The sequence below is a fragment of the Solanum pennellii genome, chromosome 12, assembly GCF_001406875.1.
Source record: "Solanum pennellii chromosome 12, SPENNV200".
NCBI classification, from domain to species: Eukaryota; Viridiplantae; Streptophyta; class Magnoliopsida; order Solanales; family Solanaceae; genus Solanum; species Solanum pennellii.
The window spans coordinates 52,098,401-52,113,240 of record NC_028648.1 but is presented as its reverse complement, the minus strand read 5'-3'; the positions used below and the strand labels follow the sequence as shown (position 1 = coordinate 52,113,240).

At 36.4% G+C, this 14,840-nt stretch overlaps 1 protein-coding gene across 1 annotated transcript; it reads left to right on the top strand.

The window, feature by feature from the left end:
* Positions 1-1,893: 1,893 nt before the first annotated feature.
* On the top strand, positions 1,894-13,893 carry LOC107006781 (plant intracellular Ras-group-related LRR protein 7-like). The gene is made up of 9 exons (XM_015205298.2): positions 1,894-2,151; positions 3,484-3,553; positions 3,766-3,812; positions 8,973-9,081; positions 9,184-9,269; positions 11,236-11,326; positions 11,685-11,770; positions 12,442-12,528; positions 12,608-13,893. Exons 1-9 carry the CDS (start codon positions 2,053-2,055, stop codon positions 12,716-12,718), a joined length of 786 nt encoding a protein of 261 aa, XP_015060784.1. The 5' UTR covers positions 1,894-2,052; the 3' UTR covers positions 12,719-13,893.
* The last annotated feature ends 947 nt before the right edge of the window (positions 13,894-14,840 follow it).

Sequence of the window (14,840 nt, the reverse complement as noted above, 5' to 3'; positions counted from 1 at the left end):
AAAATCCTAAGCATAAGTCTACACCAACACCCACTACTCAAGAGATACATTCATATTGATTTGCTTTTATAAATTATGTTAGATTACTTATTAATTTAATCTCTTGTTGTATTCTTTTTTCACTCATATTAGTTCACCACTGGGAAAAAGAGGGGTAGAGGTCATTATGAAAGAGCAAGCACCAGTAAGACTGGTACAAGAAGAGGTGCAGAAAGTGGTTACAAGAAGAGGCCTAAAGTTGTTAGACAAGGTGTATTTGTTGTTGATACTGTATATATGTGCATTAATGTAAGTGTCTTATAAAACTGTCAAAATTAGATTTGTCTTCTAAATGTGAGTTCCAAAATAACTATGTAATTGATATTGCAGCAAGGATAGTCTAGCAGAAGGAGGGTTAATACTGGTGTGGTGAGCTCTGCGCATGTGACAAGTGATATTTGTTTTAAACCTACCAATGGACTGAAGTGGAAAGGCAAACAGGCTATGACTCAAAGAGAACTTCAAGTCGAAAGTGTTATGCGTCGTATTCAAACCAGATCAAAAGTTGATGGCATTCAAACAAGGTTACAAGCCAAAGGAAAATCACCCTCAAAGAAAACTTCTTAGTTGTGTGGTTGTGTGGGTGTAACAACCAAACTTAAGTTACTGACTGTTTTTATTTTGGTGTTTGTGTGGTTGTCCAACCAAACTTGAATAGTGTTTTATGTTTTGATGCTTCTATGGTTGTTCAACCAAACTTAAAGCAGTTACTGTTTAGTGTTTTGGTGCTTGTATGGTTGTTAAACCAACCTTAAAGTAGTGATTGTTTTATGTTTTGCTGGTTAACTTAAGTTATTGTGGTTGTTGGTTGAAACAATGAATCATTATTATGCTTCTTTTTTTATGATCAAGATAACACTAGTTATATTATGTTTGTTGCCTTCATGTTATTATTTCGTGGTATCATATTACCTAGTACATGTAATTGTAGTTTGATGAAAAAGGATAGTCAATTTCCTTATATATATATATAGCTTTAATCACCAAAAACACACATTACTAGAACACTAAACCAAACTAATCCAGAAAATGAGTACCCTAGAACCAAATGATTTTGCCTTAATAACAATTGCATTCAAAAAAAAAAATCAACAACATACTAAATAAAAGAACAATATCACATTACATATCAAACTAATACCCAAAATCAGTTTCAATATCCATTTACACTTTAGTTGTTCTTCTTGTTTGTTGGTTTTCTTCAACAAACCCAAAATTACAGTATTCCTCTGGGTCGGAAATTCAGGATCATACCAATTAAAAAACTTGCAAGAATTTCCAAATGAGGACTGCATTTCATAAAATCAAAGTTAAAAAAATAAAAATTGCATAATACGAACTTGTCAAATAAAAAGCAAAAAAGGAGTACCGATACATACCCCATAGTGTCTACAACCGAGAAATCTACGTCCGGGATTGTCATTTGTCCATGAAATTTTCAGAATTGGAGAAGCCCCACATAAACAAACAAGTCTCCTATTATAGTTCATGAATTTAGCAATAACAATTAAAACAAAAAAATGAGAAAAATCTGAATTTTGAAAAGAGAGAAGGGACAAAGAAGAATAAATAGCTAGAGAATAGAGAGAGAAAAATTCTTAAAATAAGTCAAATATTAAAAAAAAAAGATTTTTTTACGTATATTACCATTATAACTCTATGATGTGGAAAAAATCGCTCTCTCACGTGCCTTGTAGAGTTTTATTTCAGTTTGTATATCATGTAGACAGAAAAGATAGTATGTGTTGGATGAATAAGTAATTGAAAAATAATTAAAATGAAATAAAATTTAAATATATACCGAATAAAAAATTTAAAGTCGTGGGTAATGAAAACTTTTTCCTTTCACTTTACAATTTGACCAAAAATAAACCAAGCGAAAGGGACACAGTTTCATGACAGTTTCAGCAGTGGAATGAAATGAGAGTCGGAGGAATCGAACGTCAACCCTACAAGTAGTGCACAAGAAAAAAATACTCTCTCGCATTCGTCCTCTTCAAATTGCTAGTGGTAATGGGGTGTTGCAATAGCAAAGCCACAGATACTAAAGCTACCCGCATGGCGCGATGGCGTTCAACTGGCATCGTTGCTTTACGCGACTCCAAATTGAAGGCATTTTCTTCTCTCCCTATTACCTGACTGAATAAATTTTATTTAACATCCGCCCGGCTAGGGTTAATGGATTTATATAGTCAATGGCAACTAATTTTGAATTGATTGTTTGTTTTGCTTATTTGCCTTGTTTACTTGTGGTATTTCATATTTTGATACTGTTTCTTTTGCCAATTCCCCTTTTTCTTTTTCTATGTTTTGTTTTAAGATTAGTAAATTTCAGGTAACATCACTATTTATGGGTCGATATGTGTCTCTAAATATTTTCTGGAATGCAGGATTTGAGTAAGCTGGATATCTCCTTGGATGTTATCCTTAAAGAAATTCTAGTAGATTTCCTAAGAGCACAGAGTTTGTATGCCAATATGTTAAGTTCAATATTTAGACTTGGGAGAATTTGATTCATGTTTCTCCTAATGTTCTCTGTTTGGCACCCAAGGTGTGCTTAGTGGCCAATGAAGTGGGTTGAACACCGTGAGGTTTCATGTTGAATTCCATCATAGACAAAATACTGGGTGATTTTGGTTTAGCCTTGGTGGACAGAGTAACCGACTGGTTTGTGTATCCACTGGTATTAGTCAAGGTGAGTGCAAGCTGGCCCTGACACTACGGTTATTAGAAAAAAAGAATGTTCTCTGTTCTCTGAGGTAGCTGGAGGTATACAATGAAATAGTAGGAGTAAAAGATGGACATGTAACCATGTACATTCACGGGGAACTAGTGGCATGCTATTAATTTAGTAATCTTCATCAGCATCACTACTGATTAAATAATTCCTTTGGAAAACATTAACATTTTCAGGAGTAAAAAGTGTATCTTATTCAACTTTTGCATTAAAATTTAACCCCAAAGATCACGTGCTAGTTTTAAGTTTTAACAGAAATTTTAAATTTGTTTTCAAAAACTAAATGATGTCCATGAAAATTGGTTTAATTCGACTGTTGGGGAGTAGATTGTGCCTCACAAATCAGAGAGAGGGAGTTTCCACATTAGTGGCATTGACACCTGTAGATAGCTTAATGTATTCCTGAGATGACTATGAGCAATTGTCATGGCAGTGGATCTTTACCTTCCTAAACTGCTGAGAGTCCACAGTGCAATGATGAAATATGTTTTCTTAATTGCAAGGTGTCATTGTCTTTTGTGTGTGTGTATGTGTTTATGTATAGGCCAGATATACAATCAGACACATGCATGCTTGTTACTTGTTAGTTTGCTAGTTTCAAATGAATAATGCTTACCGTGAAGAAATGTAAATACTGACGGATAAGGACATACAAGTTAACCCTTTCTTTTAGTTTTATGATCTCTTGACTGTTTTTCCCATGACAGTCTTTTCCTGATGAAGTTATTTCCCTGGAGAAATCTGTACGCACCCTCGACTTGACACACAATAAATTGGGTATTGCTCAAATTCCTCAAGCTTCTGATTCATATTTGTCTAGTCAGTTTGAGCACAAAAACAGATCACTATCAGTTCCATGTTCTACTGACAATTAATTTAACCCTGTGTTACTTTGGGGAAATTGTTGTCTTCGCTTATATGTCTGATCTTATTTACCTGAAGCTTTTATTGTTTCTGAAGCTGATCTCTCAGTTTCTCGATTGTGGCAGTTCAAATTCCCATGGAGATCAACAAGCTAATTAACTTGCAGCGTCTAGTAAGTACTACTGACTACATATTTGGTACCTACCCTTGTGTCTTTGCAGTCTCATTATTCTTTTTAGAAAACCTTATTATATTTTCAGTGTCCACATCTCATAATGAAAGCTAGATTGAATTGTCGGTCATATTCCTGCAGCCAGAGGTCATATAGGAGAAAGGTACATGGTATTTGCAGAATTGGCACAACTAAAATGTAATGATTGTGTCACTGTTGTGGAAGAGAAATTTAACAAGGAAAAGTAGCTTCTTTTGGAGGACATGATGTTGTCAACGTGATAAGATAAGAGAAAGGAAGATAATTAATTGATCTTGATGATAATAGAACAGAATACACTTATTTAGAGGTGTGAGATACAAGTCACATCTTATATATTTAACCAATGAGGCTAAAGTAACAATAACAACAACATACCCTTTTCTAGCTATGTCATGTCCTCAGTAAAGATAATCTTATGCCCGCCCGTCAAGATCTTTTTTGTGTTCCTCTTACCCCTTTTAACATTTGTTATAGTCAACCTCTCACACCTCCTCTTCACATGCCCAAACCATCTCAACCTTGCTTTACTCATTTTGTCCTCCACGGGAGGCAACTCCCACCTTGCCTCACATAACTTTGTTTCTAATCATATATCTCCTAGTATGTCTACACATCCATCTATGCATCCTCATTTCCTCGACATTAATCTTCCACACATGGGCGTTCTTGACCTGCCAACATTCTGCCCCAATAAACAAAGTTGGGTGAACCATCCCTGTGTAGAACTTACCTTTAACCTTGTTGACACATTTTTATCACACGGTATTGCTGATGCAAGCCTCTATTTTACCCGCCTCGCTATAATGCAGTGTGCGACATCCTTATCAATTTTTTTGTATCCTTGAGTTTTGGACCCAAGATACTTGAAACTCTCTCTCTTGGATATGACTTGTGCTTGATCTTCACTTCCACCTCATCTGCCTGATGTGTTATGCTGCTAAACTTGCACTCCAGGTACTAGGTTGTTAGTCTGCTTAACCTGAAACATTTTAACTCTAGGGCCTATCTCCAAACTTTTAGCCTATTATTAACTTCACTGCGTATCTCATCAATGAATACTATGTCGTGTTTGAATAATATACACACGACACCGTTCCCTTGAATATGTCATGTAAATATATTCCTTTACTTAGGCAAATAGGTATGGGCTAAGGGCTGATCCCTGGTGCAACCCTATGACAACCGAAAAATGTTCTAAATCACCTCCACTATTCTAACTTGGGTATTGGCTCTCTTGTACATGCCCTTAATTGTCCTAATATAAATCATAGGCACACCTCTAGACTTCAAACATTTCCAAAGGACCTCCCCAGGGACTTTATTGTACAACTTTTCAATGGTTAATCAGTCTCACTGCCATCTCTTTACTGCTCCAGCGATCTCCTTGCAAGATTAATGGCTTCTGTAGTTGATCTCTCCGGCATGAATCCAAATTGGTTATTAGATATAGACACACCCTTCCTCATCCTTATCTCAACCACTCTCTCCCAAACATTCATCGTATGGCTTAGTAGCTCTATACTCCTATAGTTGTTGCAATTCTGAATATCACTCTCGAACAACACTTTATCATTCTTTTTCTCAATGCTCTTCACTTGGTCCAAGACCCGTGCCCTCTTCTCTCTCGCTTTGGCGAGCCTCTACAACTTTCAATTGCTTTTTTTGCACCCAAGCTTTTCATACAACTGTTCAAAAGTTGCCATTTAGCTGTCATCACCACTAGCTTTGCTTCCTTCTTCGCTATCTTATACCACTCCTATTTCTCCATTTGTTCTCCTTGTTTACGCTTTCCATTAATATTTAGCATAAGAACCTTCTTGATTTCCACTTTTCCTTGAACCTCTCCATTCCACCGCCAATCCTCTTTGTGTCCACTGGCCTTGAGATGCCCAACACCTCTCTAGTTGCTATCATGATGCAATCAGTTTTCTAAGACCACATATTGTCTACGTCCCCACTACTCCCACAAGCTCCTGTAGCTGCCAACTTCACCCCAATCATACAGGGTCTGGCTGTAGTTAAGCCTCCCCATCTAATCCTTGGTTGAACACATGCAACCCTTGTCTTCTTCTTCTTTCTCCTCCTCTTGATATCTAGATCTATAATCATGAGCGGTTAGGTTGTAAGGTTCTCACTTGGAGTAACCTTGCAATCCTTAAAGAAAACTCTGCCGCACTTCCTAAGGAGCACATAGTCTATCTGAGACTTAACCGCCGCACTATCACAGATCTCCAAGTGCTCTTCTCTCTTTTGGAAGCACGAGCAAGCTATGACCAACTCAAAAACTTCCACAAAGTCCAACAACATTAACACTTAACACTCACTCCAATATCCTAACAACTACTACGGCTCAGTCTCAAACAGATTTGGGTCACCTATATGAATCTTCACTGACCATATTAACTCATATAAGCTCAACTTATGTCATCATCAACAAAAAAAGGTGAAACATAAGTTATTGAATATATATAAGCAATAATAATACTATTACTGATATTATTACGATTACTTCTATATATTATTAGTAGTAGTTGTATTACTATCACTGATTTATTTTTCAGTTTCAAAATTGAGTAATAGTAATAAAACTACCACTAAATGGGGATAAAAATTTAGAAGTTTGGTTATTAGCATATAAAAAAATGAATTAGAAGTTCTTTATATTTCGACTAACATATAAAATCTATGATAACTTCCAAATGAAACTCCAATATACTAGCACACTTACATTTGACATTCTAACTCCTTAAAAATAAGAAGGGCAAGGGAATTGACTTGAATTTGTCTATCTAAAGGCATGGAAAGTAAATATTAACTTGAAGTCACATGGATAGTGTAGCCAGAAAACCTCTTGGAAAATGTAGCCGAGAGTCCTCAGAAAAGTACTAATCACTGGAGTCTCGCTAATATAATTTAATTTAAAGAATGGATGACATAGTTGTTTCTTGCTTATTTACAAGAATAGGCATCTTTCCACTTTAGTTCTGTAGTTTAAGGTCACTTGCTGGTTGGAGGAAGCTACATATGACACTACCAAGATTGTAGGGCCCGGTATCTTGTGAGAAGAATAAAAAGGGAAGCTAAACTTGACGATAATGAAATATGCAACACACTTATTTATAGGTGTGAGATAAAATTCTCTTTGGGACTTACTTAACACTAACAATTATCTAACATTTACATTCCAATAGTCTAATACAAAGATGATATAGAATGGAAGAAAGTTTCTTCTTCTTGCTGGAGATCAGTCAAGGACATGAATAATGCATTATTGAGGAGGTAGGAAGATATTTATCACATAGGATATCAAGATGGTACTACTTTGTTAAATTATGTTGGTTTTTAACAAAAGAACCACTCAACAGCCAACATTTTGTGCACCCAAGTGTGGCCATCCGACACGCACCCGTCGACATTGTTGAAGAGTCCGAGCAGCATTGTGGCCAATAAATTGGGTTGAGAACATGATGCCTCATATTCAAATCCCAAGGGATACAAAAGCGCTAAGCGATTTCTTTCCACTTGTTCTAACTTTGTTAGACACAGTTACATAATACTGATACCTGTTGCCAATGGAGGTGACAAATTTCTCGTGGAATTGGTCGAGGTGCACACAAGTTGACTTGGACACCACAATTATGCAAAAAACCCAGCATTTGGGATTCAATCAATAAGATAGTTCACATTTTTCTTAAATTTTTTTTTTTTGATAACCGTGGTACCCGACCTAGCTTGTGCGCACCTTGATTAATTCCACGGGGTACCTCCCACCTCCCACCTGTATGTAAGGCTAGGGCAGATGACAAGAAATCCCCTAGTATTTTTGTTAGATAGTTTACATTTATAATACTTCAACTTTTATGAGCTTTTTCTCTTTAATCTATATATTGAACTTCATGAATAATAAAATCAATAACAAATATCCAAAGGCACAAAGAAAGCCATCATAGTTTTAGATTTGTAAATAAACAAGAAACAAATAAATACACATTAAATAATTAAAATTAATTTTTATAAAAACTATGAAAAGTTCTACTAAAATCATCAACTTTTACTCTAAACCGAGGCTGAAGAAGAATTGATAGCATAAAATAATAGAAGAACAAAAGTAAGGAGAAGAAAATAGAAAAAACAAAGGCTCCAAGTGGAAGAAATATTAAAAAAGCCCGGTAGGGCAGAACCTGCGTAAAAATATATTGGGGAACAAATGTAAAAGAACAGGGAAGACAAGAAGGGAGGAAATGGGCTGTTGTGTGAAAGCTAATGCCTCCTAAGAGATTAGAACCCACAACAGTAGACATGTAGGACTTGAAAAACATCTTCCGCCAAGTGCACAAACCTCTACTTTAGGTGCCTTTGTGTATCTATTTCTAATATATCAAGATAGTTACCTATATAAACCAAGTTCCCATCTAAGTTTCGGGGTGCAGGCGTATCCTCAACCTACTATTAACGGGCTTGCTAAATCCAGATTGAGGGAAACTTATGATTAGATGTGTCTTTTAGTAAATATTAACTGTGTTATTCTGTTGGAAATGAAAGGTCAAAGCAAGAAAAATGTCCAAAATATAATGGCAAGCACAAAATTAGAGATATGCTGACAGCTTAACTTGAAAGGGAGATTTTAAGCTATCATAGGATAAGTCCTAGGAGGAAATAGTCCTTTGAAGGAGCTGTACTTCCACGCTTGTTCTAGCATGTTTAATCACTTTTGGATTTTAGTATCCTTGCTGGTCCCCACACTTCCCATCTTGATCTGATTTTTCTAGGTTCGAATTCTCGGGGTCTTACACCAAGTCTACTAGTGGTATACAAGAAGTGGACCTACACCAACACATAGTTCTGGTGCTCCAAAAATCTATTTACAAAAACAAAAAATCAGTTTTAATCTGTTCAAGAGTCCTCAAGCACTCTACTGGGATGAAATCAGTTCTACTTGGGAAAATTGAAAAGTGTCTGCTTTTCATTTATTCTTAAGGGGCTCTTCGTTTGGGTTTTCATGCTAATACTATTGATATTGACATATTGTAGGGTGTATTCTCCTAAAATGAAAATTTAATAAAGAGTTTGTTACATCTGATTCTATCCAAAAAATTGAGTCTGATTATTTCTTTTCAGATTTTGGCTGATAACCTTATTGATAATCTCCCGGTGAACCTGGGATTGCTCAAGTCTTTGAAAGTTGCAACACTTGATGGGAACCGAATCAGAGCATTGCCTGATGAATGTAATTTCCCACCATCCCAGTAATTTGTGAAGTTAAGCAGGATTCTCTCTGCTATAGAGTATCACACTCTCTATTCTAACAACATAATGTTCTCATATTCAGTGGGCCAGTTGGTGAAGCTTGAGCGGTTGTCTGTCTCAGCAAACTTGTTAATGAGCTTGCCTGAGACTATTGGGAGCTTGCAGAATGTGAGTGATCTTTCTGATGGCTTATAAAGTGCCATCTCCCGCAATTCTAAAAAGTGTGCCAGTTAATATATTATTTCTTAGCTTGCTTTACTGCTTTGTTAATATTTTTTTCCTTGAGTATAAAGGTGCTAAGGTGTCTAATGAAATGGTGTCAATCTTGTAGAAAATGTTCAGCATATTGATATCCATATTAATGGATCATTTTGCTTACAACTTTCTGTTCTTACAACTGAAAGCCCTAACTTCTTTTTCAATATTTATATAGTGATGCTGCTTCTTCATGAATTTCTTGTCTCCCTGGTAGTTGATGTTGTCTCTTTGTTATCTCATGATAGTATTTTGGATTTGGAATAGGGTCCTGCAGCTCCAGGGGAGGGTGGTTGAATTTGGAGAATAAGTGGCTCCATTGCGGGTTGTCTTGAGGTCAACCACCCTGAGTGCCGTCTGTTCTTCCTATTTATTTCACTTTCTCTTTATACTGAATATTTTTCTTCTTAAGTCTTTCTCTTCATTGTCATTTGATGAACCAATTGTGAGAAATAAAGACTTGGAAAATACTTCCAATATACGTAAACTACATTATTACATAAAGCCTGTTTATTGACAATACACTGCATTCCTTTTCCATGTATGGCACCATGTACAGTCCTATTTGAGCACTCCCCCTCAAGCTGGTGCATGCAAGTCATATGTACCAAGCTTGGTACCTCCACTTGGATATATTGTGTCAATTTATTATCAATTGGGTAAATAAAAAATGGGCTAAGAATCGATTCCTGGTGTAACCTTATCTCTACTAGGAAGTATTCTAAGTCTCCTTCCATTATTCTCACTGAGTTTTGGCTTCATCATACATGTCACTAATCCCTCTAATGTATGCCACATGTACACTCTGGACTCCAAGCTTCTCTATAATATCTTCCTGGGGACTTTGTCATATGCCTTTTTTAAGTCAATAAACATCATATGTAGGTTTCTCTTCCTATCACTATACTCATCCAACAATCTCACTATAAAATGAATGACTTCCATAGTTGATCACCCTGACATGAATCTGAATTGGTTCTCTAAAACAGACATATCCCTCTTCCTTCTCATCATCATCTCTACCACCCTCTCCCAATCCTTCATAGTGTGACATAGTTGTCTAATACCACCCTATAGTTGTTGCAATTTTAAATATCATCCTTTTTCTTGTACAGCGGGATCATTGTCCTCCACCTTCATTCTTCGAGCAGTTAATTCGTCCTTAAAATGATATTAAACAACCTAGTTAGCCATTCAATGCCTACTTCCCCTGCACTCTTCCAAAAATCTATAGGTATCTCATCTAGACTGTTCGCTCTTCCCGTTTTCATTTTACGAATTGTCCCCTTGACCTCCTCAAAGTTTTTACACCTACAATACCCAACATCATGATGTCTCTTGGAGTGTTAAAAATCACTCAACAAAATAGTTCTAATTCATGTCCCCCTCTGCATTCAAGAGTACAAGTTCCATTTGACTTTTTTTTTCTCTAAATTTTAATTTCTGAGCATTGACAAACAAAGACTCAGAAAATGTTATTAAGATATGTAAACTACATTATTACACTGAGGTCTACTTATAGACAATACACTACAATCCTTTTCCAAGTAGGACACCATGTACAATCCTATTGTAACTCCAAGAAATATAGTGTTCACTTTTAGGGTCTAATTCTCATGGTTGCTGACATGGGATTATGAATTAGAGTTTTACAATCAAGTTAACTAGCTCTATCTCTCGTAGTGTTCATATCATTCTAAACACTTGCATATACTTTCACTCCAAATATGTTTTGTTATTTGTGAGTTCAGTTCAATATGATGATGCCAATTTTTGTCTGTCAGAGATAGTCGTTCAGCCTGGACTTAATATTATTCTTAATTCATCTTATTTGGAAAATAAAGCTTTTGGAATTGACAGTACTGGTTTTTCACTGCAGTTGGTACTGTTGGACATTTCAAACAATAAGTTAAAGTTTTTTCCTGAATCGATTGGAAGTTGCTTCTCTTTGGAAGAATTGCAAGCAAATGGTACCGTCATATTTTAGTGTCACTCATCTTATTCTTGCTATTTCTCTATTTTCTCTTATTTTCCTGGCAGTGGAGCTCTGTATCAATTATCCATCGAGGGAAAAAAACATGTTATTATCAACATAAAATTAAGTCAAAAATTTATGGCCGATGATAAAATTGGAGTATTGGGCTAGAAAGCTAAAGGAACATCTACAAATTTTCTCTGTTAAGCTTATATGATAATATTCTTGGCACCATCCATTTGAATTAGCACATGATATTCTGTCTCTTATTCCTCAGTGTGCCATAATGCGGTTTACTGTGTTTTTTTTTTTTTTTTGCAATCTTGCTTCGTGATAACAATATTTCCTTTCAGATAATTCAATTGAAGAACTTCCTGTATCAGTTTGCAATCTTGTTCAACTAAAATCACTTTGCCTGAACAATAACAATCTCAATCAGGTTAGTGTCTAATTTTACCTGTGTGTATGTGTGTGTGACCCTTATTATTTTGAGGTCATATCTAATATTCAGTGTTTACCTCGATTTGGTACTGCTCTTGTGGCCTGCACCGATAGAGTGCTTTACCCCTAGATGTGCAATCAACTGCTGTGCATGTGTGTGTCTGTCTTTATCATCATCACACAAAATGTGCAAAGAATAGTAAACCACGTGGATTAAAAGCTTAGCTGTTTGTCACACCAAAAAGCTGAACTTATTGTTGTACTGGTGATACTTGTATGTGCTCTCTCTCTCTCTCTCTCACTTTCTATCTTAAGGATGCTATTAAGCAGAGTTAGGAAGTCTCTTCGCATGATATGTAAGCTTAGTTCACCTCCCCGTGTATGAGTATTAAAAGGGAACTCATACATTAACCTTAAAACGTGCATCTAAAAGCTTTTCCTTTTAATAAGACCTCATGAAGAAATGCAGATAACCAAACAATCAGTAGGATCTACATTGCAAACAGGCAATAAAGCCAAGTACGCAAAATGATCCACATTTGAGGTCATTGGATTGAACTTCAAGTGTCTTCCATTTAAAGCATCATCATCCAAGTTTTGTACTCGTTCCTATCAAGTATATGTTTTTACTAGATACTCATGCTTCCTTTTGGTAACTGGATTGTTTAGATGCCTCTAAATTTGTTAAGAGAATGCAAGAGCTTGCAGACCATATCTCTGCATGGAAATCCGATTTCCATGGACCAATTTCAACAGGTTACTCACTAATATTCTACTACTTAGCTCTGTAAGTACTAAAAAAGTCATTTATACAAAATTCTATTTGCTTTTTCAGATGGATGGCTTCAAAGACTTTGAAGTCCGCCGTAAACAGAAGTTTGATAAACAAATAAACTCAAATGTAATAATCAGTTCTAAAGGGCTTGATGAGGGTGTTGATTTGTGATTCTTCTCCACACCGCACAATCTTGTTAATCTCAGGTTTACTCTTTTTTGCTTCAAAAAACTACATAAATCATTCTTTGGAGAAAAACAACCAAATTCCCGAATTCATAAACCCCCAAATTAAATATCTATGAGCTTGTATAGTAAGGTGAGACCCTCCTCTTATTGGAATTTAATTACTTCAAGTCACAAATAGTATTTTACGATGAAAATTTGTATCTTTCGTCGGATTGTCATAGTACTTCTTGTTATTGATTGTTGAGTGAACTCATTGTTATAGTAATGTGGGGGTGTGGGAAAAAGTTATTGGATCAGTCAACGGAAAAAGGTAAAGGTTACTCTCTTATTTTAGCATGTTTGCTTAAAAGGTTAAAGCTATATGTCTTACGTACTTTGGATGATCTACTCATAGCCATAAGTTTAGTGTGTTGGCTTCCTAGAGTTGTTATGCTCGTCCCTTGTTGGGAACTCTATTATATTGATAGAGACCTCGTGATTAGGTACACCTTAGAGATTACTCATACGCTTATAGTTGGTTTGCTTGCCTTCGGGCCACTTGATTGATGTTGATACCTTTTGGGCCATAGGTTCGTGGTTACTTCTTTCAGGGGTGGGGTGGGGGCATTGTGGCTGGCTTCCGAGTTATGGTTCGTGTTTTCAAGGTTATATGTAGTTTGCCTAGGGGTAATGTAGAGCCTTATGTGCTCGGATAGATAGTCTTATGTGCTGAGACATATAGAGCCTTTTGTTCTCGATTGTATAGTCATACAACAAGGGTAGTAAAGAGCCGAAAGACTCCTCAACTATACAGAGCTGACGGGATCCTCAACTATACTAGCTAGTCAATTACACAAAGCTTATGGCCTATGGGGCAGAATTGTTGCCAATAGGGGTATAGAGATTGATTTGTACATGTCGAGCTTATGTGGGATAGGGCAAGTGTATTAATTGTTGTTTGTACTTGTCGATTTTATACAGACTTGGTAAGTTGTTGTTTAATTACTGTTGTATGATCCATGTATGAATTGTGGGATTTTGCGGTGACTATTCTTGACTCCCTTCAATGATTCCCTTAAGCATTGTATACATTAGTTGGCCTAGTTAGGCCGAATTGATTGTTGAGTTGAATATGGTTTCTGAGTTTGAAGTCAAAAACATGTTAGTACGTTCTGACTATTTCTAGACTCCCTATTTGATTACTGATAGTACTTTATCATATCATTATTACTTATTCAATTTCCTTACGTACTCGGTATTTATTTCTTATTAATGCTCTACAGGCTCTGCATTCAGGCCTGCAGGTCCTAACAAACAAGTAGCCAGACTTCTTTACTAATGTTTCCTAGTTTAGCTAATCAATAAGCTCCATTTCATTCAGAGTTGCGAGGTTTAGAGTTTGAGAGATTATATATAGTTCATGGGTAGGTCAGGGCCTGCTCCCGACTAGATACTATATTCTTGAGGCTTGCAGAGCTGGGTCATGTCATAGAACAGCTCAGTCGAACGTATTGGCATTAGTACTAAGCTTGTTGTCTATATCATTTGCTAGTGTAGATATTATAATGGTCTTGTCAGCCCGCGTAGCAGATGATATGCTTTTATTATGAACTGTTGGGTTAGCTCAGATTGTTGTTGCTGTGGGATTCTATCATTATAGGTTTCCTAACCTTGACTTTCATTTGTTGAGCTTTGACCATTTGTGGTGGTTGACTTTGGTTTGTATACGCCAAATAGCCTACATGTCTAGGCTAGGTCTTCTTGGGGTGAAGTGTGACACTAGTGTCAGTTGTGCCTTTAGAGGTTGAGGCATGAAAGTTTTTGTATCAAAGCAACATTGTTTCCTAGGGAGCGTGCGAGTTCTGTCTAGTAGAGTCTTGCTTATGTGTGTGTTGTGCATCATACTCTGGACTGTGGAGGCTACATGACATTCATAAATGGTCACTATTTTCTCCTCTAAATCGTGTTATAAATAGGGATCCCAATTGGGAGGGGGGGGGGGGGGGGGGGGTCCCGTCCCCCATGAGAGAATTTACTGGTTTTTTCCACATTATTTTGTGAAATGTTGAGGTTTCCGCCTAGTTCTTCATCTCTAAGTCCAAATTTAATTGACATTGAGTTATTCA